General features: G+C 39.8%; 1 protein-coding gene across 2 annotated transcripts in view; it reads left to right on the forward strand.

The window, feature by feature from the left end:
* The window catches only part of LARP1B (La ribonucleoprotein 1B), a 65,704-nt gene that overhangs the window by 26,254 nt on the left and 23,868 nt on the right, over positions 1-15,582 (forward strand). For both annotated transcript variants that reach the window (XM_089672195.1, XM_089672197.1), the window contains exons 6-9: positions 6,524-6,658; positions 11,627-11,777; positions 11,880-12,024; positions 14,269-14,443. In XM_089672195.1, the coding sequence (XP_089528321.1) occupies positions 6,524-6,658; positions 11,627-11,777; positions 11,880-12,024; positions 14,269-14,443 (606 nt within the window). The remainder of the gene's footprint in view (positions 1-6,523; positions 6,659-11,626; positions 11,778-11,879; positions 12,025-14,268; positions 14,444-15,582) is intronic.

A 15,582-nucleotide genomic window follows, 5' to 3' on the forward strand; every position in this document is an offset into this window, starting at 1 on the left:
TATTACTCACCTGTCCGGTGTGTGGCAAGACCTGTCTTTGCTCTGATGACGAGCTACAGCCGCTGTAGAATTCTGCACTTGTATGTGTGTGTTAGATGCACTATATTGCCAAAAGTATTGGGGTGCCTGCCTTTTCACACACATGAACTTTAATACCAGTCTTAGGTCTGTTGGGTTAATTATTGAGTTGGCCCACCCTTTGCAGCTATTATCGCTTCAACTCTTCTGTGGAGGCTGTCCACAAGGTTTAGGAGTGTGTCTATGGGAATGTTTACCATTCTTCCAGAAGCACATTTGTGAGGTCAGGCACTGATGTCAGACGAGAAGGCCTGGCTTACAGTCTCCACTCTAGTTAATCCCAAAGGTGTTCTGTTGGGTTGGGGTCAGGGCTCTGTGCAGGCCAGTCAAGTTCCTCCACCCCAAACTCGCTCATCCATGTCTTTATGGACCTTTCTTTGTGCACTGGTGCTCAGTCATGTTTGAACAGGAAGGGGCCATTCCCAAACTGTTCCCACAAAGTTGGAAGCATGAAATTGTCCAAAATGTCTTGGTATACTGATGCCTTAAGTGTTACTAAACCCAAAACGGTAAAATCAGTCTGTATATGCAGTAAAGCATGCTTGTTATACTCACTGTGGAACCTAAGGGGTTAATCCTCTGCATTGTGTAAAAAAGATGTCTGATCCTCTTCTCATTTCTCTGATCCTCCCCTTCTTCCAGTATCTCCCAAATATCTCCTGATGGAACAGAGGCTAGGGACAAGCTGCACATGCTCAGTTTCGTGTGTATTGCTAGAGTTTTTTTTTTTCTTTTTCTTGGGAGAGTGCATGTGATCAGCACAGGGCTAATCAGCACTGTCCAGACAGAGGTCAGAGGTTCTGCATCCTGCTGCAGGAGAATGAAAACTCCTCCTCCTCCAATATGTAACCAGTGCTCTGCTGGACTCTGATAGAAGTCACAAGACTGCTCTAACTGCTGATGAAAAAAGGTATTTAGCAGTTTATATTTACAAAAATAATTGCATTTCCATGGTCTGTGTACTGTGGGAGATTAGATATAGTGAATGCAGGGTTCTGGGGTTAGTAACACTTTAAAGTGGTTGTATACCTCAGACATAAAGTATACCCCTCTATAGTGTGTACGTCTGTCAATTAAAAGCACCCAGACGGATTGCCAGACAAAGAAGCATGATTGGTCACTCCAGAGAACATGTCTCTACTGCTTCTAGTGTCGAGTGGTGGCGTGCTGTACACTACTGCATCTGACGCTTTGCATTGCACTTAGTGATGTAAGGCTTGGATGCAGCTGGTCAGCCATGGAAACCCATTCCATGAAGCTCTCTACGCACTGTTGTGCTAATCTGAAGGCCACATGAAGTTTTTGGAGGTCTTTAGCTATTGACTCTGTAGACAGTTGGTGACTTCTGCACACTGTGTGCTTCAGCATGTGCTGACCCTGCTCTTTTTTTTATTTTATGTGGCCTACCACTTTGTGGCTGAGTTGCTGTTTTTCCCAGTTTCTTCCACGTTGTTGTTGTTATACTGCTAACAGTTGACAGTTGGAGGGGTGTCCCAATAGTTTAGTAATGAAGTGGCCAGGTATCTGACATATACTATATTGACGAGAACTTACAGCCAAATCAATTTTCCACTTGCTTATGTGTAGTATATTTTGAGGTGAACATGAGCACTTTTTTTGAAATTTTGTAGTTGGTGCTGTGCTCATTCTTCCAGAGTGGGGTCACTCTAATTCATAAAGTGTGTTACTGCTCAGATCACCAGGTGAAAACAGAGGGGAGAAAATCCTAGTTAATGCAGCCACCACATCTACTCATCGGTAAGCTGCAATAGATGAAATTTTTGGGTTTAATATCACTTTAACCCCTTGGCGCCGAGCATACGTAAATTAGCGGCCCCACTGGACTGGGCTTTTTTCCATGGTGCTGCTAATTCTCATACCTGTCTTTGTGATGGGAGTGCGCCACATGGTGCGCTCCCAGCACAAAGACCAGGGTGTCAGTGAGATCCTCGGGTCCCGTTCTAACAGTCGGGACTTGGAACTCCCGATTCACATGAATCGCTGTTGCATGATCGCTGTGAAAGCCTCTGACTGGATATCACGGTGATCAGTCACTGTGAAGCCCATCCCCCTTGTTTACGCTGTCTGAGTGGAGGAGAGAGATGCATTATATCTCTTTTTGCCCTTTCAGAGGGGGGGGGGGGGGGGGGGGAAGTGTTTTGTAGAAAATAAATAATAATAAAAAAATAAATACCTAGATCAAGGTTTGATCTAGGTCAATGCCAGGATTAGTGTTTAGGTCAAAGTCGGGGTTAAAGGTCAGGGTCAAGGGACTTTTTTTTTTTTTGGTCAGGATTTTTAATTTTTTTTAAATTTGGTATCCGTGTCAGTTTAGTGGCAGGATAAGAACAAGCAATGTGTGTGTGTGTTTGTGTGTTTTTTAATTATTTGGGTCAGTTTTCCTCTTGATGATGATAAAAAAAAAATCAGGAGATATCCATTACTATTTACCACCAAATGAAAGCCCAATTTTGTCCTGGAAAAAAAAACAAGGTATAATCTACCTGGATGCGCAAAGTAGTTGTGGTGATATGTACAGTTTTTTGCTAACACATGTCAATGTTGCAAAACTGTTCTTGGGCTTTAAGATTTGTTTTACCCTTAGATGTGAAGGGGTTAAGAGACTGCCAACACAAAAAGGTATTTGACATGAATAAACCAGTGGCTGCAGTATACAAAGTAGAGATGAACAGTTCTGTTAGGTCGTATTGTTTAGTACCACACACTAGTTCCAGGCTAGTGAAGTTGAACCTAATTACAGTGATGTGAAAATTCTGGAACTAGTATGAATTTGGAGAGCTGGACAATGGCAGCTCTTGCCTGAGGCTTTCACACAAGTACCATGCTTTGTGACAGTTTACCTTTTTAGGTCTAGTTCATACTAGTGCAATTTCAGATGTGGCATGAGTCCCACAGAATTGTATGACAAAGAAAATCACATTGTTTTCAGTGGTGCCTGTTCACATCAATGCAGCACAACGTGACAATTTTAGAAAAGGGTCCTGTATTACTTTGGCGATTTTGGAACAATGCACTTCAACTGAAAAGCACCCAGGTAACAAAATGAGATTAGCAGCACTCCCTTTAAGAGACTGCTTCTAATCTCGGCTTGTTACCTGTATGAAAGACACCTGGTAGCCAGAAATCCTGCTGAATGACAGGGGATCAAATACTTATTTCCCTCATGAACATGCAAATCAGTGCATCATTTGTTAGACATGCATTTCTTTTGATTTTTTTTGTTGCTCTTCTGTCTCTGTGTTACAATATACCTACCATTTGGTTTTTAGACTGATCATTTCTTTGTGAGTGGGCAAACATTCAAAATCAGCAGGGGATCAAATACCTATTCCCTTCACTGTATATTCTCCCAGTAGTTCACAGGTTTGTCTAAATGTTGTGCAGCAAACTGTACACGAGCTTCAACATGCTTTTCTTCAGCAATGAAGTCTTGCGTGGTGAGCGTACATACAGGCCATGGTGACAGAGTGCATTACTTATTGTTGTCTTGGAAACAATTGTACCTGCTAATTCCAGCTCTTTCTGAAGCTCTCCACAAGTGGTCCTTGGCTCTTGGACAGCTCTTCTAATAAATATTTGCAAGGAGCACGTGGTTATGGCCGGTTTATGGTGAAATGGCCCCAAAAGTGCCCACTGGAACATTCAGAAGTTTAGAAATCTTTCTGTCTTGGCTTTCAGTTCCTTTTTTGCATCTCTTGTTTCATGTGTTCAATATTTTTTTCCGTGTCATTCCTTTTTATTACATATAACTTAATTTGTGAACCTATTTATTTTGGTTTCTTGTATGGATTGCATGGGTTGTTACCGACGTGAAATTTTCATATCAATAGCACCTTTTTTAGAAATATATTTACCTAGAAAAATGGTGACGTGTTCAATACTTATTTTACCCGCTGTACATGCTCAGCTATATAGCTGCAGCATTGGTCCAATGTTGCCGCTATCCCCCGAGAACTGAGAGATCACATAGCTGCTGATCATTCCATCCTCAGTCTTCACTGAGCAGAGAGCGGTGATTGTCAGTCACTGCTCTCTGCGCTGTCCCTTCAGCACTCACTGGAGTGTCAGGCTGTGGAGGGGGCAGAAGCAGCTGGCTCAGATTCTTAGCTGCACATTGAGAGGCTGAGCCAGCTGATGGTCAGGCATCTGAGTAAATCTCAGCCTTTGTCAGGATCTTTCCAGAGCCTGGGACCGACTCTGCGATGTCTGCTCACAGTGGCCTGAATCTGGGTTATAGTAGTGCAAAAATAAGTGCACTCCTGTGACTCGGGAGAAGAGAAGTATGGCCAAACAAAGGTTTGTCTTTTTAACCTCATCTACTGCCCTCCTCCCATGCACATCCCTCAAACAAATCTAATGAGGATAAGCCTTTGTAGTCACCTTTTTATTGACATGCATGTGTAATTGAACTTTTCTATATGTGCATGGAGGTCTTTATATATGACCTGGATCCTGTGTCTATGCTTCCTCTTCCCTGCTCCTCTTTAACCGCCTCCCGCCCACCATATAGTCCAATGATGGACGCGAGGCGGTTCTCTTGTTCTGGGAGATGTCATATGACGTCCTCCCATTCTCACCATGCGGCGATCGGCGGTGCACTGTGTCCCTCGAACACAGCGGATCACCGATCCACGGAAAGAGCCAAAGATGTCGGCTCGGTCATGTGATCAGCTGTGTCCAATCACAGCTGATCGCATGAAAACAGGGAAATGCCGGTTATCGGCATTTCTCTTCTCACGAGCTGTCACGGTAATCGGCATTCCTCGGAGGGGACATGTGCACTGATCATCAGGGCACTGATGATCAGTGTAGCCCCAGCAGTGCCACCTGTCAGTGGCCATCAGTGCTCATCCATGCCACCTGCCAGTGCCCATCAGTGCTTACCAGTGCACATCAATGCCACATGTCAGTGCACATCTGAGCTGCCTTTCAGTGCCCATCAGTGATGCCTGTCAATGCCCATCAGTGCCATCTATCAGTGTCCATCAGTGCAGCCTATCAGTGCCCATCACTGCAGCCTCATTAGCACACATCAGTGAAGGAGAAAAATCACTTATTTGCAAAATTTTATAACAAAAACTAAGAAAAAAACTTTTTTTTTTTTTTTAATCAAACTTTTCTGTGATTTTTGGTTTTGTTTAAGAAAAAATAAAAAACCCAGAGGTGATTAAATACCACCAAAATAAAGCTCTGTCACAAAAAAATTATAAAAATTTCATATGGGTACAGTGTTGCATGACCGCGCAATTGTCATTCATAGTGTGACAGTGCTGAAAGCTGGAAATTGGCCTGGTAAGGAAGGGGGTATAAGTGCCCTGTAGGCTAGTGGTTAATCAACATTGCGGCAGTAGCTGTAACGACTGCTGCCATAACCAGTGATGGAGGACATAACTGCCTAACCAACACACAATAGAGACAGGCAAGGAAGTAAAGAGGAAGAGGATGCCTTTTTTTAAATGTAACCGCAGATATGCTTATCATTGGCCAAAAACAAAGAGGCATGTTAATCACATCAAAAACCGCTTCAAAACACAACCAAGTCACACTATGTAATTGGACTGAAAATGGGATCAAATCGCAGCCGCAGTAGTGTGAACCTAGCCTTAACCACGTCACTACCACCATATTGTAAAATTAAAAAAAAAATATGGTGGACATCTATTTCTTTAAGTGGGATTTCAGAAATCGTCTTGGGGCAGCCAGGACACTCAAGCTGTCTTCAGATGGCTCAGCTGATACACTATGTACAGAGCCAATGACAGCAATTGCAAATGTAACAGTATAGTGTTTACTTTGGTAATCCCTCCCTTTCCTCTTACAATAGAAGAAGGGGAGGAACTAGTAAATGAATGGTTCGTTCATTAATTCCAGATTTGCAGCAGCAGTAATGAACCATTCCAACAATTGCTTCCACCCCTTCTCCTGCATAGATAAGCTCCATCCTTTCTCTGTGGTGACCTGTATGTTAACCCCTTATCCTGCACATCTGTACATTAACCCTTTCTTCCCACTGTGACCTGAGCATTAACCTCTGAACTTCCTCCTCTCTCTGTGTATGACATGTATCTAGTGTACTAATCTTTGTTTTAACCCCCTTATTGCCATCATGTTTATCCATGTTCAAAACATTGTGTCAAAAAAATTATATAATCTCGGGGTGTCTTTCCATAAAGGTGTAGTTTTTTTGGGTGTTTTTCATCCTGGCATTTTTATTTGCTGTGTTTTTATAACCGTAAGGAAAACTTCTTTTTTTTTTTTTTTTTCTTTTTCTTTTCAAAAATTAAATAAACAAACATAAAATTAATTTTGGTACAGTGTCACATAATGTGAGTAATTGTCATTCAAACTATCATAGCACTGGAACGAAGCCTAGTAATGAAGAGGGTGTATACAAGCTGGTTAAAGAAGATGTGTGTTTTTACAGGGTGGCAGCGAGATAGAAAAAGTGACCTAGATGAGGTCTCAAGCACAAGAAGTGAATCTAGCGGTGTTAGGGAAAACTTTAGAGGACGAGGAAGAGGAGGCCGTGGAAGAGGCAGAGGAAGAGGGCATTCTTATTGTAAGTAATGAATACAGTACTTGCAACATAATTTATTTTATGCTCTGATGGCTTTTTTGATATAGTAACTTTCGTTGAAAATTATAATTTGCATTGATTATTTCTTCCTCCCAGTTCGAAAAATCATTTAAATATCTGCAGCTAAATAAATGTTTAAGGTCTCCTGTGAGGTCATCTTAAGGAGAAACTAAATGGTATTGGGACAATGTTATTCTAGCTGTGTTTTTTCGTTTTCTTTTTTTTTCAGTTTTTTTTTTTGTCAATACAGTTTGTAAAATGCTGTATTATCAAGTTCTGTAAGACTTTACAGCAACACAAGAGACTGGAAATTATAAAAGGTCCTACAGCTCCACCTGATGGCTCAAAAGAAGAATGCAATAGTTCAGATTTACCCAGCTTGCAAATTAAAATCTTTTTACCATTGTCAATAAAAAATAAATTATATACAGCATAATGTGATATTTCACTGAATATAATTACCTTTTTCTTTAAAAATACATAAATAAAAAAATAAATTTATATTGTACAAGAGCACAAAGCTTCTTGTTGCAGGGAACATTTCTGGCTCAAAAATGAATATTTCAACTAAGGCTGCTTTTTATTCTAGATTTCAAAAGGCTACTTTTGGTCTTTGTCTGGAGTTCTACTTTATGCAGTCACCCATTTTATTGGGTGGTTGCCTTTTTGGCAAACATTGCCCAAACATATGAAGAGTAATTGCTTCAGTATTCTGGGCAGCCTTTCCACAAAGTTACCACCCATTCGTTTAAGCCCTGTTGCAAAGTATGTCTGCACTTTTCTCGATCTTTTTTTATGATTTAACACACAGCTTTTAAACACAATATACAAGATTAAAGTCCAAAGGGCAGTGTAGATACAGCAGGTAAAATAAGTATTGAACACGTCACCATTTTCCTAGGTAATTCTATTTCTAAAGGTGCTAATGACATGAAATTTTCACCATATATCGGTAACAACCCATGCAATCCATACATACAAAGAAACCAAAACAAATAAGTTCAGAAATTTAAGTTGTGTGTAATAAAATGGAATGTGACAGAGAAAAAGTATTGAACACCTGAAGAAAGGCAGGTGCAAAAAGGCATGGAAAGCCAAGACATTAGCTGAAATCTTTAGCTAATTAGAAGGCAATCCTTTCAGTGCAAATTAATATCAGATGGTTCAGTCTCAACTGATGGCCTATAAAAAAGTGTCTCAGTACCAAGGTGTCACACAAGAAATATCTCATGATGGGTAAAAGCAAAGAGCACTAAACATCATCACAACCTTATTGTTGCAAAACACACTGATGGCATTGGTTACAAAAGGATTTCTAGATCTCTGAATGTTCCAACGAGCACTGCTGGGGCAATAATCTGGAAGTGGAAAGAACCTCAATTCACCATAAACTGGCCATGACCAGGTGCTCCTCGCAAGATTTCTGACAGAGGAGTGAAAAGAATTATCAGAAAAATTGTCCAAGAGCCAAGGGCCACTTGTGGAGAGCTTCAGAAATAGCTGGAATTAGCAGGTACAATTGTTTCAAAGAAAACAATAAGTAATGTACTCAGTCGCCATGGCCTGTATGCACGCTCACCACGCAAGACTCCATTGCTGAAGAAAAAGCCGTTGAAGCTTGTTTAACGTTTGCTGCACAACATTTAGACAAACCTGTGAAAAACTGGGAGAATTTAGTCTGGTCACATGAGACCAAAATTGAATTCTTTTGGATGCCATAATACACAGCATGTTTGGGGTTCAAATGGCAGTGCACTTCACCCTAAAAACACCATACCAAAAGTGAAGCATGGAGGTATGAACAATATGGTGTGGGGCTGTTTTTCAGCATATGGTACTGGCAAACTTCATATCTTTTGAAGAAAGGATAAATGGAAAAATGTACCAAGACATTTTTGATAAAAATCTGCTGCCATCTGTCAGGATTATGAAGATGAAATGAGGGTGGACATTTCAGCAAGACAATGATCCCAAACACAAAGCCAAGAAACTTTTTAATTTTTCAAAGACTATAAAGCTGGTGAAATGGCTCAGCCAATCACCTGACTTGAAGCCAATAGAAAATATATGGAAAGAACGAATAGAGTTCATAGAAGAGGCCAACGGAACCTTCAATATGTGAAGACTGTGTAGAAGACTAGGTCAAAATCACACCTGAGCAATGATTGCGACTAATTTCTCCATACAGGAGGCGTCTTGAAGCGATCATTACCAAGAAAGTATTTTGTACCAAGTATTAAATAAATTTCAGTTAGCGTGTTCAATACTTTTTCCCTGTGTCATTCCATTTTATTACATATAACTTAATTTCTGAACTGATTTTGTTTTTTGGTTTGTATGTATGGATTGTATGCGTTGTTGCCAACATGTGAAAATTTCATGTCAATAGCACCTTTTAGAAATATATTCACCTTGACAAATGGTGATGTGTTCAATACTTTACCCGCTGTAATTTTGTATTAATTTATTCAGGACAGGAAACCAAATGAAATGCATTTTAAGGTGTCTTAAATGTATTCGTCTTTGAAAGGTAAGATCTAAATAATAAGCACTATTCTTCTATTTCAAATGTTTTTTCCTTTTCTGGATTTCAACTGTCTTTTCAGAACCAGCATTTCTGGTTCTGAATGGTGTAGCTCAGTTTTGAATGGTAATGTCCCACCGCATACTGTAGTAAGTTTTTATTTGGTATATAATCTTTTTAAAAGCTTCTACTGATTGCTACATTGTGTCAAATGCATAGTAGCACTTCCCAAAAGATAGGTTCACACCTATGCAGTTTGCGTTTGATCTGTTTCTGCAGTGCTTCTTGCAGTGCGTTTTGCGTTTTTTGATGCGTCTTGCTTTTTTTTTCACAACTTGTTGCTGGGCAGATTAAAACACACTACATGCTTTTCTGCAGCTTCTCCATTGAAGTCTATAGAACCAAAAATACAACGTTTTGCATTTAAAAAAGTCCCTGACCTTTTCCACAAAATGCACCAAGTGAAAACGTGGAGATGTGAACCTGTCCCATAGGAAATCCATATTAAATGGACTGCTGTGCGTTTCTCCAAAATGCAATGGAAAATGCATAGGTGTGAACCTAGACCAGGGGTGGGCAAACTTTTTGACTTGAGGGCCGCAATGGGTTCATATATTGGACCCGGGGGCCGGACCAAGAGTAGATGAATGATGTGTATGTGTGAATTAATATAAATTAAATTAAAATTTGTAACATTAAATTTTTAGATTAATTTAAACACTACCATGCCATCCATAGTAAGTATAGTAATATTCCCCCATAGTAATTCATCCCCCATAGTAATTCATCCCCCATATTAATTCATCCCTCATATAGTATTTCATCCCCCATAGTACTATTCCCCCCCAAGTAGTAAGCCAAGTCCCCTCTGTGTCAATTTGCTTACCTTTGCTCTGCGCGTTCCTCTCGCCGAGTTCCCGCGCTGTTCCGGTCTTCAGGGCGGACTGTGAGAGGAGCCTAGCTCCCCTCACGTTCATCACGCTACCCCGCCTACACACATGCCCTGCCTACATACGCTCCGCGGGCCGGATTAAAAGGTCTGCCGGGCCGTATACGGCCCGCGGGCTGTAGTTTGCCCATTGCTGACCTAGACTAATTCCTGCTGCTGCCACATGTTGCAAAATCTTTTTGCCACTTGGGAGTAAAAAGAAATTACAGTTGCATACTTGAAGTATCAGCCTTTATAGTTTTTAGTTTAAATGGACTGATTTTAGAATTGGTATTGTATCTGGACAAAGGTCTGATAAATAGGTCTGTATGGTATTGTTCACATGATCTTCAGTTTTCAGAAGCCTTTTTACTTTCAGAAGTGTGTACAGCAAGCATTTTGTAAAGCTTTGGGCTAGCTTTAAAATTGAACAGTTTTATACTTGCCTTTCCTTTAAACGGTCCTGTCCCTCACCGGTGCCAACATCTTTTCCTGCGTGCCAGTTTTGGGCTGTCTTCTTTGGTCCGCGCAGGGTGACATCTCTCCCACACTGTCATTCCGGCACACGGGGATTGCACTGGCTGCTGTAAGCTGAGCTGCACATGCGCAGTTCAGTTTACATGCTGGGGGATACTGCACACAGGCAGGTAAGTGTATATTATAACAGAAAATACATTGTATGTCTCTTATGCAATAAAGAAAAAAACTGCATTGTTGCAGTGAACAACAGTGGAATTTTAGTTCTGCTTTAAGCAGCTTTGCTGAGGCCTTCGAAGAATACTTTACTATAGGGATGTTAAACCTAGATCTTAATGGGGGTGATAATTTGCACTTTAAACAAGCTGCTAGAAATCTTTCAACCAGCTTCAAGTGCTGAATCTTGCTAGCAGCTTGCTTAAAGTAACAGTCAGCACTCGCATTAAGATTTGAGCTTAATGTCCCCAAACTGGAGCTGAATGGTGCTTTTTAAAGTCTTTTTATTCAAGCAATTTAAAGTCTGTTGAAAGCCTTCTGTGCATGCTGCTCTTATACAAGCTGAAACATATGCCAACAAGACCTTAAAGAATCATTTTTGCTTGGTGTACAAGTGATGAGTGGCTACATTATGAGCCATGTCTTCTCTTTGATAGCTGCTGGGTACCATCTATATGTGTGTATTAAATTGCAGCTACATGTAGTTTTCCACAGAATATACTGAAAATAATGAATTTTAGAACCTCAAAGGCTGTCGGGGAAATGTATAGGTGGTAGATTAAAATAGTTGCAATCATGAGCAGTACAGATTGGCTGCAGGTAACCATTTCAATTGTTTCCTGATGTCATGCTTTGTCTTGTTTTTATCTTCATTTGTTAACACCGTGTACATTCCAATATAGTTTTACCCTGTGTGTATTGTTGGACATGAAGATGAAGTTCCTCTTTTAGAGTAAACGCAAACACGGAGAATGTCAAAGAATTGTGAACATTCCTCCTTTTTTCTTTCTTTTCTCTATCACAGTTCAGTATGGTGTTCGTAAGGGGAATGAGCCATTTCACTCTGACTCAGTTGGAAACCGCAGAAGTATGGTGTATTGCTATGATTATGGAACTGGTGTGCAGTATTATCCTTTAGATGAAAAGCTGCTGAAGGAGTACCTGAAACGTCAGATGTAAGTGTGTGTTTGTGGGTTACTGATGCATTTTAAAATGGATTCAATGGTTTTGTAAAACTGATGCATAATACCCGTATTGTTCTCGCTGTTCCCTTGCAGTGAATATTATTTCAGTTTGGAAAACTTGGAGAGGGATTTTTATTTGAGAAGAAAAATGGATGCTCAAGGATTTTTGCCTCTCTCCCTGATAGCAGGCTTCCGTCGGGTGCAGTCTTTGACCACCGATGTCAGTAAGATTTGTGAGGTAATGCCTGCCATATCTTAAAACTGAATGAATACATTTAATCTACACGCGTGGGGAAAAATGTCTCATATAACTTGCTTTCATGATGTCAGTAGTAGAATTCTTTGTTGTGTAAGATTGCCCATAGCTAGAGCTATCAAGTGTGAACAACATTGCATCCATGACTTCATGATCTGGCAATAGTCTTTAAATTGAAACTACAGTGCAATGGTTTTAGATATTTTTATTTAAATATATACATTGTATGTAAACTGATCGTTTACATGCAGTCCAAGGCCACTTTATTAGGTACACCTTACTAGTTCCAAGAAAATATTCCCCACACAATTAAATCCATGCTTTCATGTTTAAGTTACTGTTTCCTTTCTATCATCTTGAACCAGTCTGCCCATTCTCTCCTCTGACATCAACAAGGCATTTTCGTCCACACAACTGCCGCTCACTGGATATTTTATCTTTTTTTTTTTTTTTTTTCTTTTTTGGACCATTCTCTGTAAATCCTATAGATGGTTGTGTGTGAAAATCCCAGTAGATTAGCAGTTTTTGAAATACTCAGACCAGCCTGTGTGGCACCAACAACCATGGCACGTTCAACGTCACTTTATATCCCCTTTTTGCCCCATTCTGATGCTTGGTTTGAACTTCAGCAAGTCCTCTTCTCCATGTTGAATGCCTAAATGCAGTGAGTTGCTGCCATGTGATTGGCTGATTTTAGCAATTTTGTGTTACCGAGCAAATGAACAGATATACCTAATAAAGTGGCTGGTGTTTATAATTTCTGTTCACATTTTTTTTTTTTTTTTTTTTTAATCCACATCCAATCCTGGGTGACATGTGACATGTTTACAAAGCATGTGGGGATAGATAATGTGTGCATATGCACATACATATATGAATCAACATATTCTATGGGGACACTATACTACAAAATACTACCACAAATGTGGGCCAGTGATTGCAAACAAGATTTGTTAATTTGCACACACAAAAAAATATTTTTTCCTTACAAATTCATTCAAGACCATGTTGCAAAAATGAATACACCCCAATGAAAGTCTTTAGGAGCTTTTAGACAACAAAATCCTAATTGCCAAGAATTCAACTACAGGTGAGTCTAATTATTCATTAAACAGGTGTCCAGCAGACAGTTGATTATAATAGGGAGTTACTTAAAGAAAACCCCTCCCATTTCATGCTGTCAGCAATGGCACCACATGGAAGAGAAATGTCACAAGGCTTGAGAAAGAAAATAATTTCTTTACACAAGAAAGGTGAAGGCTACAAGATGATCAGCAAAGCTTTATCAGTCAGAATACTGTAGCAAAAGTGATACAAAAATTTACCAAAGATGGAACTGCAACCATCTCACAGACGTTCAGGCCGTCCGCGGAGGTTAACACCTTGACAGGAGCATCTTCTGATGTGTTGAAGAAAATTGCCATGCAAGTTCACTGCAGTTAGCTAAACAAAGTAGAAACCCAAACTGGGGTGAATGTTTCCTGTGACACAATACAGTGTACGTGGCAGAGTAATGGTATGCATGGGTGTCGTCCATGAAGGAAGTGCATGCAAAAAAAAGCCCAGCTAGAATGTGCCAGGGCCCATGCTGAAAAGACTACTGGGACTCTGTACTCTGGAGTGAAAGGTGCCACAGTGAAACGTAGTGGGAGTGTCCTTCTGAGGGGCTACATGAGTGCTGCTGGTGTCAAGAAGAGTCACTTCATTGATGGTATCATGAGTTCACAGATGTACTACTCTATAATGAAAGAGATGCTACCGTCACTTTGTTCCTATTTGATGTTGTGCATTTTCCAACATGATAATGATCCAAAATACACATTTAAGATCACGGTTGCATTTCTGAAGAACAGGGTGAAAATGAATTAGTGGTCAAGTATGTCTCCTGATCTGAACTCAAATGAACACCTTTTCTGAAGAGACAAGTTGTTCATCACTCTCCATCCAGCATCCAGGCTCTAAAAGTGGTCGTTCTTGAAGAATGGAAATAGATGTTGCAATATGTCACCAACTTGTTCATTCCATGCCTAGAAGACTTGGTGCTGTCCTTACAAATCATGGAGGTCATACAAAATACTAGATGTAGATGAGGGTGTATTCCATTTTGCATCAACTGATTTGAGTAAAACTGAAGATTTTGTACTCTAAGGTATATTAACATTTTTATGTAATGAGCTATAGTAGTAGGTGTGTGTGTAAACAAATAATGAGTATATGAATGTTTAGGCTTTGAAAGACAGCACAGAGGTAGAACTGGTGGACCAGAAAATAAGGAGAAAGGTTGATCCAGAAAGATGGCCCATTCCCACTACTCCAACTCAAGAAGTGACACGTACTGACTTCACCCGGTTCATCAACTGCCCTGAGTTTGTACCTGGAAATCTGCAGGCATATCACACAGGTACTCTTCCTGTTCTCATTATTTTTTTTTTTTATTTAATCTTTTTATTGAGTTTTGCATATGTAAACACAATTTACAATAGAACACCACAAAACCTATAACCAGAGGCCTCACAGGACCAGAACCAAAAAATAATAGCTCTAACATAACAACCTTACTAAAGAAGCCCCCTAACCAGGCTATGTCAATCGGTCTGCTCTCGCCTTCCTTTTTTTTTCTTTTTTTTTTTCCAGGTATTTTCATATTTTGCTCCCGGAGTGTAAAGATTATATAAAAACACAAATATCTAGAAGGAAAAAAATGTTTGACCCAAATGAGTCTTTTGACCCTCTTCTTTTATCTCATGGTTTCAAAGGCACCAATCTTAAACTACCTCAGATCAAAAATTATTTCAGTCCCTGAAAGTATAGGATTCTGTGCTATTAAAATGTACAAACTCCTCTTTGGAAAAACACAACTTTACCTGAACCTTTTCTCAATCTCACACCCCAAAAATTGGTTCATACTGGGTATTTCCTGTCTAGATCATATTCTAGAAATTAAAGTAAAATCCTTTTTTATAAAATTTAAAACTAAGTTCCATCAGCCCATTAGAGTTCTAAATATTCATATTTATTTTGCTATTTCAATACTCCAAATCCAACATGCAGCCCAGGGTCAGAGCTTCCAGGGTGGACTACCAGAAAACCTTCTTTCTGATATCTTTAACACTCCAACATAAACCAAACTCATCTACAAGATTCATCAACGCTTACTTATGCCGCCAGTGCAGGTGACAGAATTTCACAGGAAAAAATGGGTGGATGATGAATGGGAGGAAACTTGCTCTGCTCACTGATATCTCACTTAAAATCTCTGACAAACTTAACTACATATCATTCGTAGGGCCTACCTTACTCCAGTTAACCTATCTAACTTTGCATCCAACTATGGCCCACTCTGTCAAATGTTAACTGGCGCTTGGTACTTTACTGAATTTTCAGGCATGCCCATAACTGGTGGAAAAAAAAATACAGTAGAAATTCTAAATACAATGGGTTCCTCAGTGGGATTAGCTCTCAAAATATGTTTACTCTGAATGATTGATCATAATCTAGATCAGTATTTCAGAACCTTTTTATTTCTATGCAGCTAAAATA

The sequence above is a fragment of the Staurois parvus genome, unplaced genomic scaffold (genome assembly GCF_062004578.1).
Source record: "Staurois parvus isolate SC_StPar_1 unplaced genomic scaffold, SC_StPar_1.0 ptg000122l, whole genome shotgun sequence".
Taxonomy (NCBI): domain Eukaryota; kingdom Metazoa; phylum Chordata; class Amphibia; order Anura; family Ranidae; genus Staurois; species Staurois parvus.